Below are 13,399 nucleotides of genomic sequence, written 5' to 3' on the forward strand. Positions count from 1 at the left end.
GAAAATCATGGACAGCTGCCTCCTGAACGCCCACTACTGGGGATCAAGCCCACAACCTAGGCATGTGCCCTGGACTGGAATCGAACCTGGGACCCTTCAGTCCCCAGGTCGACATTCTATCCATTGAGCCAAACCAGCTAGGGCAGCATGGACACTTTATATTGCTGTTTACTGTGAGTGAGGCTTAGCGCTTTCCCCAGAGTAGGTTTCAGGACGGGGAGCCAGAGAGACTGCATAACGGCCCTGGTGGGGGACATCAGACAGTAAGGACCAACGCGTACCACAGTTCCCTGGAGAGCCGCTGACCACACTGTTTGGCCGCATGTGCTGGTGGGGGGAGGGTGTAGAAACTTGTAAAGAATTCCCAGAACAGACTAGGAGCACATTCTTGCTTACAAGTCCTGCTGACCATCTGTCACCATGATATCCACGGGTGTGCCCATTTATAGTAACATGTGAGCCAGTGGTGAAGAGTGGAGGGATCTCAGGGCCATTAATTGCTGAGACCCAGATAAGATTGTAATAAAATAATTCAGAAATTGTCTCCCCAAATGTTTTCCAGTCATGAATACCCTTTGGGGGAACATTGACACTGCTCTCTCACCCTGAAGGTCGTTTGGAGAGAGTACGAGGCCAGGCCCAAGAAGTGCCTCTGTCCTCTTTCCAAACGCTAGGAAGGCAAGAATGCCCCAGGGTTGCAGCCGCAGCCGAAGGGGGTCTCTCCTGCAGAAGGAGCCAACATTCCTCTCCGGAGAGGAACAAGCTTGGCCGAGGGCAGGATTATTTATTGGGAGCCCTGAAAAGCATTTTAACCCAATTGTTTTCATTTAATTGTTACCCAAGTTGTTGACTTGTTCTTTGCCAAGAAAAGTATTTAATCAGAAAATCATGTGAAGATTATTAAGCATTCTTCCAACATCTCCCTGTGAAACCATGTCCGCTGTGGCTTGGAAACCACAGGTGACTGGAGTCTAAACTGTGGGGTGGACGCAGCTCCGAGAACGCTTGTGTGTGGGACGGAGCTGACATCTAGCGACTCTCTGCAGAGGGTGAGCGCGGCCCACGCCTGTTTATCTTGTCAGGACACATGTCAGAGCTGGAAGGGAGGCCTCGCAGGAGGCTTGTGGTTCCGCCCTTCTCTTCCCCAGCTTATCTCGGCAGGCCCAGCGCTCGTCCTGTTTACCAGGCGGACGGTGTTCTGTTCTGTTAAACAACTGAACCAGGAATCCCACTTATGCACCAGCCTGTGGCTCCAGCAAAGCCCTGTTCAAGCTTTTCAACGTTTCCCTTTCACGAAGGGTTGCCAGATTACACACTAGTACATGCCAAATACTCCGTAAGACATACTTATACTAAAAAAGTGTTTAACTACAATGTAAAGTTACCTGGGTGCCCTTGTCGGTCCCTTTGGGACGTTCAGGAATTTAGGATGATTCAGGCTATGATAGGCGTGGTACTAGATTTACTTCATGCTTACGTTTTGCCAATTTTGGTATTTTTCATCCTATTATCCAAAAGGCCAGTGAGAAGGTCAAATGATTTCTCAGTTATTTTTGCTCATTATTCATGTGTTTTATTGATCCCACATAGTATAGTTGCTCTTTAATAATCTGTTTTGGTTCGATTTTTGTGACTAGTGCATACATAGAGATGTGAAGCCAGAAAATATCCTCATCACAAAACATTCCGTGATTAAGCTGTGTGACTTCGGATTTGCTCGACTTTTGAGTGAGTATTAACGTTTCTCTTAAGTATAAATGATGGAAAGATTCTTTATATAATAAATGATCTAAATGCTATCGAAACCTGGTTCTTATATATACTAAGTATATACTAGCTTACTATAAATTACAATTATGTGATTACTGAAAATAGGTAGACACATACAGTAGTTTAAACATGTATGCTATAGCCCAGCTATATCGTACTTTCCAGAAGTACTATTTTAGAAGAGTGGTTTTCAACTTTGGCTGCAAGTTAGAATCACATGGGGAATTATAACTATAAAAACTATACTGGTTCCCCCGCCCAGGAATCGTGGTTTAATTGGACTGGGGTGGGGCCCAAGCATCAGTCATGTTGAAAGTTCTATATTCCGAGCGATTTTAATGTGCAAGTCGTATTGAGGACCCAGTGATTTAGAAAAGCCACATGATGGGGCACAGCTGGATGTCTGAGGTCTTCCCCCTCCCGGTTTTGATTCCACGCTTGCACTGTTCTCTCTGTTTCCCATGTCCCATCACTGGCCAGCTGGACCAAGTGACTACTACACAGACTACGTGGCTACCAGGTGGTACCGCTCCCCCGAGCTGTTGGTGGGGGACATGCAGTACGGCCCCCCAGTAGATGTTTGGGCAATTGGCTGTGTCTTTGCTGAGCTGCTGTCAGGGGTGCCTCTGTGGCCAGGAAAATCCGATGTGGATCAGCTCTATCTGATCAGGAAAACATTGGGTAAGTGGTGTCTCTGTTCTACCTTTTGGGCAACTGGGTAGTTTTACCCACATCAGTGCAGGGCAGCCACGTTCCTAGGCTCGCCTGATGCCCTTTATAGTTACGAAGGGAGGACACTCTCATCGCCTCCTTTAAATGACTCCATTAATGGCGCCCACATTTGTTTTAATAAAAAGAATCCACAATTTTGAGTGTGTACTATTGTCCAAAAAGACATGATTGTCTCTTTGGCATAATTTGGATCAAGTGAAACTCTGAATGATGATCACAGCAACAGTAACAGCGTACATTTCTATAAGGGCTGAGCAGCTTACAGGATGCTCATGTATCTCGTTTCATTTATGACAATGTGGTCATTCATTCGTGGGTTGTCCTGACTCCAGCCTGCCAGGCTTGTTTGGGTTATTCAGAGAAAGATTCTCAACCTTCTAGGTGTCAGGAAGAGAGTCATTCATCTAATGTCATTTTGCTTGTCTTGCTTTCCCACCCCTTCCTTTCTTTCTACTTGTGGGGTGGAGGTGGCGAGGGGAGAAGAGAGAGAAGGAGAGAGACATCAAAAGACCTATAAGCAGTGATTGTCCTCTTCAGAAGTTAGGAGTTCAGCTGCTACTCCCCTGAGAACCCACTTGCCCTCTTCTGAACGCTTGTAGCACCTGCTGTCACCATGCCTTTTACTCCCTGATATGCTGTAAGCTGCCTGAGGGTGAGAGCGTATCTTTCATGTCTATCTGTCCACCAGCGTGTACTGTCTACATAGTAGGCAGTACATATTTGCTGATGGCTTCTTTTGATGACACAAAAGAGACTGGGAGCCCTTCCAGGGGCGCTCAGCCTTCCTTGCTGTGTTTCTCCTGGTGATTTTAGGACACCTTCTCCATGCCTCCCCCACAGCTCTGATGGAAGAAGGTTGTTAAGATCCAGGCATTGCTCTCATGATGAAGACCACTGAGGTCTGGGAAAGGCATTAGAGAGTGTATTTTGGCTGCTTATGTCCAAAATGGGGTGGGACAGCAGCTTTGGGGTTTGAGTGAGAGGTAAAGTTCCAAACCAAATTGGTAAAATTAGACAACTCGATACCCTGTGGTAGGAACTTCAGCCCAGCCCAAAAGCAGCGTTTCTGGGGGCCTGGTTAGGAGGGTTATGTTGTTCACGCTGGTCTAGGAAGTAGATCTGAGTGCACCTCAGGGGCGCCCTGCTCTGAGGATCTCCTTGTGTTCTCTGAGCGAAATTCCTCTTCAAATTCTATCCCTAGAATTTTCCTGAGGACAGTTTTATCTGATTTGGCTGAAATGTGGGTAGAGTGAGCCTTACATAATCCCCAGAATACAGAAATGCTCCTTTTGTTTCATTGCTTCATATCGTAAATACTTCTAAAGAGCAGAGAAAATGGGATTTTCAGGTGCTGGCTACTTGGTGAAACAAGAAAAGGTGGTTCCAGTTTATAAATGTCTTCCTTCCAGCTAGATCAGCCGTGGGCAAACTACGGCCCGCGGGCCGGATCCGGCCCATTTGAAATGAATAAAACTATTGAAAAAAAAGACCGTACCCTTTTATGTAATGATGTTTACTTTGAATTTATATTAGTTCACACAAACACTCCATCCATTCTTTTGTTCCGGCCCTCTGGTCCAGTTTAAGAACCCATTGTGGCCCTCGAGTCAAAAAGTTTGCCCACCCCTGAGCTAGATCCTCCATGATTCCCCTCCCTTCCTTCTCCCCTTTCCTTCCTCAGATAATTACTGAGAGCTTGCTATGTGTCAGGCACTGTTCTGTTAGGCCAGTACACTTTTGTCTTAACCCATCAGGATTCAGTTAACATGATTTTGATTTGTAGTTATTGCACTTTTGCTATTAAAAGGGGGGGTTGCTATTTGATGTGTGTGTGCGCGTGCGTGCGTGTGTGTGTGTGTGTGTGTGTGTGTGCTTCTGAGTTGTTTGGTTTGAGGAGCAAGAACCTTGTAGCCTCCTATTCCTGTGCGTGCTTGTTCTGTGCCTAACACAGCGCTTGCCGCACTGCAGGTCCCAGTACAGGTTGTTGAGGTTGCCTCAAAGCCTCTCCCTCCCTCTGATTGGGAGAGCAGACTGCAGACTTCAGAGGTGTAAGCACAGACAGACACAGCACCAGGGAGGGAAACCACAAATCAGTGCTTGCTAACTCTTCCTCTTTCTTCTTGTTTTACCTTCCTCTTTCTTCTTGTCCAAAGGAGATCTCATCCCTAGGCACCAGCAAGTATTTAGCACCAATCAGTACTTCAGTGGGGTGAAAATTCCAGACCCTGAAGATATGGTGAGTGACCCAGTTTGGAAAGCATTCTGCATGTCAGGGCTGAATGTCAGCCCCATGGCCCAGTCTGCCCTGCAAGGTCAGTCTAAGAGTCAAAAAGAAATTGGGGCAAATTGGCTAGGAAGACCCTGGCTGTCAGTGCTAATTTAGAGTAAGCTGCTGACAACAGAGGTGAGAGAGCATGATGGACAGGAATGCAGAGTGCCTGCCCTGACCTCACCTGTCTTTTGTCATTTTCAGCAGTTGAAGGTAGGTAGCTCAGAGCCAATCAACGTTTAGACAATGACTTATCCAGGAAAATCCAGCATTGTCCTAAAGCCCTGCTCTACTGAGTTTGCATGGCCAGCCTCCCTCCAGTGCCTGTCCTCTTTGGCCAATGTAGGGAATGCACTCATTCTAAAAAAACTGAAAAATTAAAAATGTGCATATTCTTAGTCCACTTTCAAGAATTTATTCCAATGGAATCATTAGACAAAGACATAAATACATAGCATTATTTAATAGAAATAATTTCCTTTAGTGTCCTATCACTAAAGGGATTAAATAACTTATGGTACATAGCCTTACAATAGAAATACCACATAGCCAATAAAAACAGATTTTATGTATTCACTTAAAAAAAGTTCACAACGTATTGCTAAATGGAAAAAAATGGTTATGAATCAGTATACATAATTTGACATAATTTTAATAAGTATTTAATACACAATACATGTATTTATATATAAGTATAAAAAATCTGACAATCTTTGGAAAATCATGCAAAGCTTTTGACATTTGTGAAATAAATGACTGCAAGGATATACACAAGAATATTAACAGCATATATCTCTCTGTGGTGGGGTAATTTTTTTCTTCCTTTATGGTTTTAAATATTTGTTATGTCTTCTAATGAGCCTGTATGATCATCAAAAACATTTCAGAGCGCAATGGAGGGTTGTGAAATCCTGAGTTTCTGCTGTCACAGAAAGTACTTTCAAATGGAAACTAACCCTGGGGTTGCTCCGTTTCCACCTGGAAGTTTCATCAAGTTCCACTTGAGCTTTGCTCCCCTGGGCCTGTCTCACAGCGAGGCTTCCTTTTCCCACTCCCGCAGCCACCAGCAAGAGGAAAAGTGGGTGGTGCTGGGAGCACGCTGGGACAGAGGCAGGGATGTCACCTGCCATGTGGGAGGTGACCCAGCTGGCTCCCGGGTGACCTGGACATTCCCAGTTCCACACTAAATATCCCTTAGCGGTTTCCTGTTCCCTGTCTACCGGTGAAGCCTCAGAAACAACCCCGGTTTTATAAATGTAAAAGGCTTCCCGTGGTTTCCCAGAGGTTGTCCTGCAGGGGATTTCCTGTTGACAGAAATACAGGAAGAAGCAGCAGAGAGGACGTGCTGGTTCAACATCTGTGTCTGAGTCCCTCTGCTGGCGGTCACGCTGCTGGGGGAGGCCTGCTGCTTCTGGGGCCGGGAAAACTGGCCAAGCAGGCAGGATGGGCCCATCCTATCACAGCCAACAGCCGGCGGCCTCGGAGGCACTGTGCTGAGACAGCAGGGCTCAATGTCTGCAATGTCAGGTCCATCCCTGGCCGTGCTCAGATTCCACACACAGAAATAGCAAGGGAAATATTTAAGCCAGCGGTTTTCAAACTTGGCACAGATGAACCAATTGCTAAAATTCTGTGCACAACAAAAAAAAATATATTTTTGCCGATCTGACAAAAAAAAAAAAATAGGTATAATTTTGATTCATTCACACCGGACAGCTATTGTGTTGGCTGTTGTCATTTTTTAATTTGATAACCTAAGAGAAAAAAGGTCAGGTATTGCATCTTTTAAAAATTCTTTCAGCACACGGTTGAAAATTGTTGATTTAAGCTGGGGGGATGGGGGCTTTAGGATTTTTTTTCTCTCCGTATATTGTAGGGAATTCCAAATCTGAGGCTCTTGTCTCTTATCCGTGATTAATAAGTGCACACTCGGGAACTGGCTGTTGCTGGCTGGTTCCCTGTCCAAAAGAACACTGTGCTTGCAGCACCAGGGAGTGTGTCATCCGAGGAGCCTGGCCACACTGCCGCCTTTATGCGCTCAGCACAGCTGGCCATCTGTTTTACTCAGATGACTGGTTCTTATTTTCTCAGCACCCGTCTCTGATTAGCCTCTTTGTCAGTGGCATATCTCTTTAACTAGCCTGTCTGTCTGTCTGACATTGGGCATTCCTCCCACTTTATCCTGTTTGCTATTTCTCATTGACTCCGGCATGTGACTGGTCTTACATGGCCAAAGAGAGTTTGATGAATATCTGCTTGGGAGACAGTTTAAACAACAGGATGATCAGGGAGACAGCAGGCTCTTGTGGTAGGACACAGCAGTTTATTTCAGAAAACCAAGAGGCATCTGTTCACCTGGGTAACAAAAAATCTATTTGGAAGCTTCGTTTTTGTGAATGTCAATAAATGCAAATAATTGGGCCCCTCTATATAAAAGCCAATGTTGGTGCCAAAAATTATCTAAGGCAAGGCAAGTTATATAATTTGAGGCAGAAAAAAAAGAAATAACAATTGCTTGACAATTTTTTTTTCTTTCACTAGTGTTGTCTTCTCCTAATTTGCTGCCTGCATCAGTTTTCCAGGAAGTCAGAGGAGTGGTTAGGAAGAAAACTGGAAAAGCAATTTGGAGGTGGGGAGAGAAGGAGCTTGTGAAACAGGCAAAGGGAGGTTGTTGCAGGTGACAGGTATGGTGGGCAGAGGGTGGAGGAGGCAAGGAAGGTGCCAGGAAGGTGATTCTCTCACTCAAAAGAAATGCAATCTGAGGTAACCTCCTATTTGGATACATGCTGTAAATAAAACCTCCCTCTTCTTCTTTTTTTTAAACAGGAACCACTTGAATTAAAATTTCCAAACATCTCTTATCCTGCCCTGGGGCTCTTGAAGGTAAAATCATGGTTTCCAGCCAGGAAGCACACAGCCTCTGTTCTCCCCGGGGAATCCACAGATTGAAAAGTGTTCCTTTCAGAATTCTTCTCCTTTCAAAAGTATAAATATTTTCAGTTTTTAAAATGGGTCCCATTCTATTACGGTAATAACATCTGTAAGTGTTTTTCACTTTAAAGATTTTTTTAAATTGCTTTTCAGAAGAGCGAGGGAGATATTCATCAGCTGCCGCCTACATGCCCCCTCCTGGGATGGAACCTGAAATCCAGACTTGTACCCTGACTGGGAATTGATCCCGTAACCTTTCAGTACAGGGGAGATGCCCAACCGAGGCACACACCACTTTAAATAAACCCAACATTGTATTTGACTTCTAAATTTACACAAAATAGAAATTTCAGAGGAGTGGTGCTTGTTTTTAAAAAGGATACTTTTCTTCGAAAAATGTTTAGCCATAGGATCCTTTTAAAGAGCCAAAGCCCTAGTATAGTTGAAGTAGATTTTGATTTTAAAGCTTTATATACAAAACTTTATATACATACACATTTTTAGAAATGTCTTATGTAAATGAGGTGCCAATTAAAATATTTGCAAGTTACTATCAATATATTTCATCCATTTCAAAAAGTATTTAATGCATTTACTGATGCATTTATAACATAATTTAAAATGTGAGACAGTTCATTGGGGTATGGGGTCATGAGATTTAATCTATTCAATTATGAGCCCTATGGCCTATTTATTGGCAAAGCAAATAGTTAAGAATGTTGTAATATAAAGGGATGTATATTATGCCTCTGCTTCCATGCAGACACATGTGCTTGTAATGCATAGACTATTTCTGAAGGAACATACACAAAAAATCTGATTTTAGAAGGGGGAATGGAAGAAGCAGAGTGGTGGAGAGACTTTGCTGAATCTTGTAGGCATTTTCTTTTTACCACGTGTAAGTATTATTTTTTAAATTAAAAAATACACATCTAGTTGTTTTGTTTTTTTCTTTTGTTGATTTCAGAGAGGAAAGGAGAGGGGGAGAGAGAGAAACATCAATGATGAGAGAGAATCATTGATTGGCTGCCTCCTGCAGGCTCCCCACTGGGGATCAAACCCACAACTGGGCATGCACCCTTGACCAAAATCGAACCCGGGACCCTTCTGTTTGCAGGCCGACACTCTGTCCACTAAGCCAAACTGGCTAGGGCACCACATCTAGTTTTTACAAAGTACATGCAAGGGGCTAAACAGACTAAGTGTATTCTACTCCCTCAGGGCAGAGCACCAACTGTTCTCAGGAAGAGAACAAGGTGGAGAAATGATTTTTTGTTACTATTTCTAGAAACTAGTACGTGGTTTCTCATTTAGGAATGATCATGGAAGGAACTAAAATCATGACTGGATGTTTTTTCCCCCTTTACTTCCTCCCTCCCCCTCTTGTTTCCAACTGATTAAACTAAGTTTAATCTTACAAAGGAGAAAGAAATTACATTAATAAGTTAGTATTCTATTTTTAAAGTAAGATGGAATGTTCTCTTCTTTCAGGGCTGTCTTCACATGGATCCTGCGGCGAGACTGACGTGTGAACAGCTGCTGCAGCACCCATATTTTGACAGCATCAGAGAAATAAGGGATTTGGCAAAATATGACAAACCAACAAGGAAGACCCTGAGACAGAACCCAAAGCACCTGCCTGGGGTAAAAATGGGGCACTGCTTTACGAAAGCATCCAAGGTTACAGCTTCGAATGACCGCATACCTGCCACTTGGTGAAAGAGTCTGAATCTATATTTGAGTGGCAATTGTGGCTTGCAGCTCCAGCACCTCGTTCTAGCACCTCGTTCCAGCCCCGGGACACTGGTCACATGATTTCCCAACCAGGGCCCCGAGAGACAGCTGCCTCCTAAGGCTCCTTCTCCTTGAATCCTAAAGGTGCCCTTGCCCTGCAGCTCCCGGCTGCCACACAGGGCCAGGGTGTCTGCCGTGCATGAGCACAGGTCTCAGCCGGTACCCGGGTGTCAGTCCAGCTTTGGGAAATGAAGTCAGATTTATCCCAGCTAGCTCTGGGTCATCTTGTTTACCTTGAATATTGACATCCCAGGTTTATACCAAAAAGGAAGTGTTTTCCATCCTGATCCTTTAATCGTCAGAGTTGGCTAGGGTAAATGCAGTGATGAGTGCCTCAGTGACGCAGCAGGACAGTGCATGTAACCAAATAGCACCCAAACGGCACGCTGGGAGCCCCTGAAGCGTCGCGATTGGCGTAAAGTGGCAGAATGGCCTTCCATTGCCTTGTCATAAGCCAAAAGCTGTAAAAATTTAGAATGGACTATAGTCGGAACCACAACTAAGATGAGCTGGCTGCCCTAGTCACTTCCGGAACTGCCTTAAATTTTGCAGCCTCCACTGCACAGCAGGCTGAATGATATCTGATGGTGTGTGTGAGGTTTGGAGGAGGGAAGAGGTTGTTCAGGCCATTAGGAACAGATACCAAATGAACTCCAGGGCCCTAAGATAGACCAGAGTTTCAAAATTAAGAATGCTTTTATTTTATTCTCTATTATATGTGATCCAAATAGCAAGACAGACTGGAAATAGACTTTCTCCCCTTATCATGCTGTTTGTGTTTAAGAATAAAGGGTCTTGATGGAAATATTTTTACTTGAAAGAATATGGGAATACCACTAATTTGTATTACTTGTAAGTACTGAACAATTAAGCTGTTTGATTGAAAAATAAAAAGTACCTGCTTTTCAGATACCTATGGCTATATAGTACAACTAGTGCCCCAGTGAAGGGATTCGTGTACATTGAAAGGAAATTAATTAGAAGGTGGCTGGCAGGGCGGAACTGGGAGAGATATGGGCTGGACATGCCCTGGAGCCAACCTCCCGCAGTCTTTCCCCAGCCAGCTGCACCTGGGGCAACACTGCAGCTCAAAGGGCGTCTGTGGAGTGAACAGGGTCCTTCCGGCAGGTAGGGTCCCTCAGCCTGGCCTGTGGAGATCGGCCGAAACCAGCTCTCTGACATCCCCTGAGGAGTCCCAGATTGCCAGAGGGCAGTTCTCAGGTGTCACACCCCGGAGTCAGGCTCGCTCCTCTCTGGTTCCAGGGCACGTAACCCAGGAACCACCACTGCCAAGTCACCACAGCTCAGCAGCTCCTGCGTTGAGCAGCTGACCCCTGGTGGTCAGTGCGCGTCATACTTACCGGCCAGTCGTTTAGCCATACACACATACACACACACACACACACACACACACACAAATAATATATGTGTGTTCTCCTTACTTTCACATGACATTTTCTGGTAGCATGAAGGGAGTTCTTTTTAACCAAGGAGTAAGCGGGCAAATCGCCCAAGTGCCCCGACATTAGTTTTCTTTCCTATAAAACAAGGCATTGGCTTAAAAGGTTCCTAAGGTCCTGTGAATGTCTGCTTTTCCCCAATAATGTTAACATGTAGATTTTTCATTTTTACATTCTCTAAATTTTCCTTAATGTGCATGTTTTTCTTTTTAATATGAAATAAATCTCTAAAAGCAAAAGTAGGGACCAAAATTAAATGTTTTGTCCTTTCTCAGGTTCTGGATTCTGGGCAGAAAAAGTATTTCTATGCTAAAAATTTTATGTCTTTTGTGATGTGTTATCAACAATGAAAAAAGTGTATGATGTTGAACCTAATTCTATGTGTTGTATTTTCAGTTTCAGAACCTACCTCAGTTGACTGGCAGCAGCATCCTTCCAGCTTTGGATAATAAGAAGTACTACTATAATACCAAGAAACTTAACTACCGTTTTCCAAACATTTAAGGAGCTTGGAGATGGATGACAAAAAAGAACTGATCAATAACCCCCAAGAAAATAAAACATACATTTGACTGAAGACCATGACAATGTTGAGAAAACATAAGTAACTAACTGGAGGAAGCCACTTGGCAAGATGTGAAGGGAAATTCCAGAAGCAATCTTCCATGCTTGATGATGGTATCCAGAACAGAAAGGAAAAACTCGTTTTGATTTCCACTTGTGTTTTTGTTGTATCTAAGTAGCTGGACTTATGGACAGAAATATAAGTAGTATCTACTGCCCATTCCTCTCGCAAAACTAGTCACGTAAAAAGGATTTATGCTTCAGTTGTACAATATGCAACAAGTGAAAAATAGATTACAAAACACCCAAATGTATTTCCTTGGATCCTATCTCCTGCTTTTTCAGATTGCTTCAACATCATATTTAAAAAGTTTTTGTTCTTGAAATCAAAATACTTAAAATCCCACTTCCTGTTTGCTCTATCTCTTTGTTTTTAAAAATGTAAACCATTTTTTGGAATATTTAAGAGTTGTTCAAAATATTTAATATCATGGATTATCACAAAAGACTAGCATATGCTTATATATTTAGTGATATGTTTATAGATATTTTCCCCATGTACTTTTGTCTTTACCTTTAGTAAAGGATGCATCTTCGTCACTTTTTCAGGCAAGATGGATTTACTATATCCATCTACATTTGTTCACTCAATTCCCCTTGCTAACAATGGCATGAAGATTGGCAGCTGCCAAGGTGATCAAGAAGTAGAACAAAACCTATAGGGTTGGCAAGAACTACACCTGCCAGCCTAAAAGCATTTAGAACTTCATTCTCTCCAGCTCAGCCTCAGGCTTGGAGACAGATCTGCAGGTAGGGCTATAGGGATCTGGGTTTTGGAAGAAATTGCTTGTGAGCTTTTACTTGGATCATGAAAGACATTAGGTTGTAAACCTAATATATATACACACAGGGTGGGGCAAAAGTAGATTTACAGTTGCTTGTATAGAAAACAATACAATAATAATATAAGAATAAACCGAGTTTCATGTATTCATAACTGTAAACCTACTTTTGCCCCACTCTGTGTGTGTGTGTGTGTGTGTACACTATGATAGCTAATAATAAAAATGTAGTCTAGCCCTAACTGGTTTGGCTCAGTGGATAGAGCGTCAGCCTGTGGACTCAAGGGTCCCAGGTTTGATTCCGGTCAAGGGCACGTACCTTGGTTGCAGGCACATCCCCAGTAGGGGGTGTGCAGGAGGCAGCTGATCGATGTTTCTCTCTCATCGATGTTTCTAACTCTCTATCCCTCTCCCTTCTTCTCTGTAAAAATCAATAAAATATATTTTTTAAAAATGTAGTCTAAGTGCTGATGGTGGTAAAGATCGTCAGCCTGAGCATTGAAGGGTCTTAGGTACCATTTCCGGTCAAGGGCACATACCTGGGTTGCAGATTGGATCCCTGGCCTGACCTGGTTGGGTGCGTGCAGGAGGAACTAATTGAGTGTCTCTCTCACTTTCTCTCCCTCCCTCCCTTTCTTCCACTCGCTCTCTAAAAACCAATGGAAAAAATATCCTCCAGTGAGGATTAAAAAAAAAATGTATTACTAAGGATTCCTAGCTTTGCACAGTGATACGTAAAATGACAAAATTAGCTCTGCTTTGGCCTATTGCTCCTATTCAAACAGCCTTTTCATCCTTGTCACCTGGACACAAGGGCAATATAAAATTCTGTTTCTTATAACTCAGCCATTTTTGGTTGATGTGATGCTCCTATTTCCTAGCAGTTCTCAGCCATGGTTTTAAATGTTGTATTTGACTGTATCTTCAAAACATTTCTTCTACACCCTCAGTTTACTGCTATGTTAATTTTCTTCATGAGAGCATATGACCTTATTACTTACAGCTAAGTAATCCACCAAATTCTGACAACTGTTCAA

General features: G+C 43.4%; 1 protein-coding gene across 4 annotated transcripts in view; it reads left to right on the forward strand.

Moving 5' to 3' along the window:
• The window catches only part of CDKL1 (cyclin dependent kinase like 1), a 49,466-nt gene extending 36,417 nt beyond the window's left edge, over window positions 1-13,049 (forward strand). For 2 of the 4 annotated variants that reach the window (XM_081086334.1, XM_081086335.1), the window contains 6 exons: window positions 1,638-1,728; window positions 2,251-2,451; window positions 4,656-4,738; window positions 7,598-7,654; window positions 9,194-9,346; window positions 11,353-13,043. In XM_081086334.1, the coding sequence (XP_080942460.1) occupies window positions 1,638-1,728; window positions 2,251-2,451; window positions 4,656-4,738; window positions 7,598-7,654; window positions 9,194-9,346; window positions 11,353-11,460 (693 nt within the window). In that variant the 3' untranslated portion in view covers window positions 11,461-13,043. Of the gene's footprint in view, window positions 1-1,637; window positions 1,729-2,250; window positions 2,452-4,655; window positions 4,739-7,597; window positions 7,655-9,193; window positions 9,347-11,352 lie in introns of all 4 variants that reach the window. The other 2 variants (XM_081086332.1, XM_081086333.1) reach the window with 2 other exon arrangements.
• Window positions 13,050-13,399: the final 350 nt, after the last annotated feature.

This window comes from Myotis nattereri (assembly GCF_964212035.1).
Source record: "Myotis nattereri genome assembly, chromosome: 1".
NCBI classification, from domain to species: domain Eukaryota; kingdom Metazoa; phylum Chordata; class Mammalia; order Chiroptera; family Vespertilionidae; genus Myotis; species Myotis nattereri.